This window comes from Syngnathus acus, chromosome 14 (genome assembly GCF_901709675.1).
Source record: "Syngnathus acus chromosome 14, fSynAcu1.2, whole genome shotgun sequence".
NCBI lineage: Eukaryota > Metazoa > Chordata > Actinopteri > Syngnathiformes > Syngnathidae > Syngnathus > Syngnathus acus.
Genome location: NC_051099.1, coordinates 1,933,499 through 1,936,623, shown reverse-complemented (window position 1 = coordinate 1,936,623; position 3,125 = coordinate 1,933,499). Strand labels below are relative to the sequence as shown.

General features: G+C 41.9%; 1 protein-coding gene across 3 annotated transcripts; it reads left to right on the top strand.

Annotated features, from left to right (window-relative positions):
* Positions 1 to 372: 372 nt before the first annotated feature.
* yipf5 (Yip1 domain family, member 5) lies at positions 373 to 2,899 on the top strand. Of its 3 annotated transcripts, none has more exons than XM_037269912.1 (7): positions 373 to 458; positions 932 to 1,015; positions 1,104 to 1,276; positions 1,343 to 1,488; positions 1,795 to 1,976; positions 2,050 to 2,230; positions 2,393 to 2,899. In XM_037269912.1, exons 2-6 carry the CDS (start codon positions 939 to 941, stop codon positions 2,210 to 2,212), a joined length of 741 nt encoding a protein of 246 aa, XP_037125807.1. In that variant the 5' UTR covers positions 373 to 458; positions 932 to 938; the 3' UTR covers positions 2,213 to 2,230; positions 2,393 to 2,899. The 3 variants fall into 3 exon arrangements, with proteins under 3 accessions (XP_037125807.1, XP_037125806.1, XP_037125805.1); XM_037269911.1 differs by having other exon boundaries at positions 2,300 to 2,899; XM_037269910.1 differs by having other exon boundaries at positions 2,050 to 2,899.
* The last annotated feature ends 226 nt before the right edge of the window (positions 2,900 to 3,125 follow it).

Sequence of the window (3,125 nt, the reverse complement as noted above, 5' to 3'; positions counted from 1 at the left end):
GATCACTGCACTCTAATATTTTCAGATTGAAATAGTAATATAATATTTTACTCAATTCTATACCCATTAACATCACTTAACTCTTTGAATTAATCAATAACATTTCAACTCATGTTAAATGGGAGTCAGCATACCTGCCACTGTTTAAAGTGCATCTGATCAAAGGTGATTTTGATTTTATTTTTCTTCTGTAAATCATTCAGTGAAACAATTTGTATGTTCCTTTTCCCAGAGGATCCTATGGGACGTCTAGAAATATCTATCCTTGACATTCACATTTCCAAATAAAAAAGTGTAATACTAAATGTGGCCTCTAAGTGTCGCTGTAGTAACTTCAAAACTCTACAATACTTGTTCCGGTTTGTGACGTTCTATCCCGGAAGATGTCCCTTTCCTCCTGACACGTAGGAGCGGCTATTGAGCTGGCACTTCCTCCGGCGTATTGTCAAACTCCGAGGGTAGGCGTTTATTGCTGCACTCTACAAGTACTCATGTTTGCACGAATCGATTAAATGGCAATTCTAAGTCGCCGTCATTGTTATGAACCGAAAGAGCATGCTCGTCCATCTGTTATAGCGCGCAAGCAACTGCTAGCTAAGTTAGCATTACGAAGTACTACAACGCCAACTTGTCAATTTGATTGTTTTGGTTGCAACGGGCAACAATTGAGAGGCAATGACTGCAGTACGGTATACATCATAATAGTAGCAAAATGCTAGCTTTACAGTTAGCTTTCGTGGCTAATAGCTGCGTGGACGTACTGTCAATAAGAGTAATATTTATGTCAACACAGCTGTTGTACGCTTGAAGATGCTCTTTTCTATGTTCCCAAATGATGTGAAACCTACCTTGATGTATCATTTAACACGTATTTATTTGAAAAGCTGTAATATGAATTCCTATTTGTGCTGAAAATGTTTTCTTTTGACAGTTGAGAGATGTCTGGGTTTGACAACCTCAACACGGACTTCTACCAGTCCAGCTATAGTGTAGATGACCAGAACCAAGCTGCTGGGTATGGCCACAATAATGAAAATCAATACAATAAGTATGCCAAAGTTAGCTTTTGTTGTTGTTTAGTGTTCTTATTGTTTGTTTGATAGGCAATATAGTCAATATGACTACTCCCAGCAAATGGGCTACCCCGCCCCAGGAATGATGCAGGCCCAACAGCCATACACGGGACAAATCTTCCAGCCCACGCAAACCTATACTCCATCCTCATCACAATCCATGTACAGTAGTGGTTTTGATGATGAGCCCCCACTACTGGAAGGTAGCTACAAACTTGGAGACTCTGTGGGAGCAATCTTACCTGATTTGTTTGTTGTTTCTCTTGTAGAGTTAGGTATCAACTTTGACCACATCTGGCAAAAGACTCTGACGGTCCTCCATCCTCTGAAGGTCGCCGACGGCAGTATTATGAACGAGACAGACCTGGCTGGCCCCATGGTCTTCTGCTTGGCATTCGGTGCAACACTTCTCTTGGTAAATTTGATCATTGACACTGCAGTTAAAACATAGGAGGGAAATCTATTCTTAAAAATTGGATTTGGATAAATGTTTGAAAATAAACAGTTCTTAAATGCAAATATATTTCAATTGAAGGTTCAGTTTAACGTAATAGTACTTCATGCTCTTATTGCATTTTATGCTAATAATTAGTGTCCCAATGAAAATGGATATCCCACCTGTTTTTTGTTTTTTTTGGTTTCCTTCATGCTAAGTTTACATTAAATGCTGATCCTCGTGTCTTTTTAAGATGTATTTTGAATTGTTTCCTTCCATTCGCAGGCCGGTAAGATCCAGTTTGGCTATGTGTACGGCATCAGCGCAATTGGCTGCCTGGGCATGTACTGCCTGCTCAACCTCATGAGCATGACGGGCGTGTCGTTCGGCTGCGTGGCCAGCGTCCTGGGATACTGCCTCCTTCCCATGATTGTTCTCTCCAGCTTCGGAGTCATCTTCTCATTACAGTGAGCGTGCTTGCTTATATGTTTAAATCAGGAGAGATTTTCTCCCTTGTCTGACTTTGGTCTCGCTCTTCAGGGGTCTATTGGGAATCATCCTCACAGCAGCCATCATCGGCTGGTGCAGTCTGTCTGCGTCAAAGATCTTCATCTCTGCCTTGGCCATGGATGGGCAGCAGCTGCTGGTGGCGTACCCATGCGCGCTGCTCTACGGCGTCTTTGCACTCATCTCCGTCTTCTAAAAAGCACATTTCATCCAGGTTTGAAACAACAGCTCTCTGCTGTCTGTGATTGTCATTATTAACTAATTGCACCAATTACGGTCACAGGATTTTACAATGGAACCAAGGTTATCTTCTTTTTTTTTTTTTTCCATTTACCACCCATTAACTGTCACCACATTCCAATGGGACGATCTGCAGGCTGGAGTGCAGAATCCCCCCCCCCCCCCCCCCCTCTCTACTCCTCCTGCTCGTTGAGATGAAGCCATGAGAACACACTGCAGAAGGGTGAGAATCCATTGGGACGTGCCTCGATTTAAACCAGACTGAAATCAGCTGAATTGTAGGCTAAGATTAAAGCCAGCAGAGGGCGCCACATGTCCCCATGTTGTTGATGATGTCATGCACATCCATGGACACTTCACTTCCAAGCAGGACATCACCATTTTCTTCTGCTACTTCTCACAAAGTGGAAGAGATTCTCTTGGGATTCTTTTTCTTTTTTGGGATGCCTTTCTAAAATCCACAAACACCCAAGAGGCAAAATTAGTTAACTCAATTGGTATCCACGGACATGCCCACTCGAAGATCTATCTGCATCATTTGGTTTCTCGCTGTTTATTTTAGAACGCACAGTTTTGTATGCTTCAACGTGCCGTGTGTCAATCATGTCACAACGGTAGTGGTATGTCAATAAAAGATAAAAGTGATATGGCTGGTTTGGTATGTGTGGTAACTGGGTAACACTTGTGTCAATATTTAACACTGAATGATTGATGTAGCCTCAATGTGATTTTATATGTACAGTTTTTAATTAGGGATGAGCCTAAAATCCACTTTAACGTTTGACCTCTGAATCTCTCACAGTAAAACCAAATCTCATAGGAAAATAGCCACTGAATTGAAACCCCGTGACTACTTTCATTCATGCAGG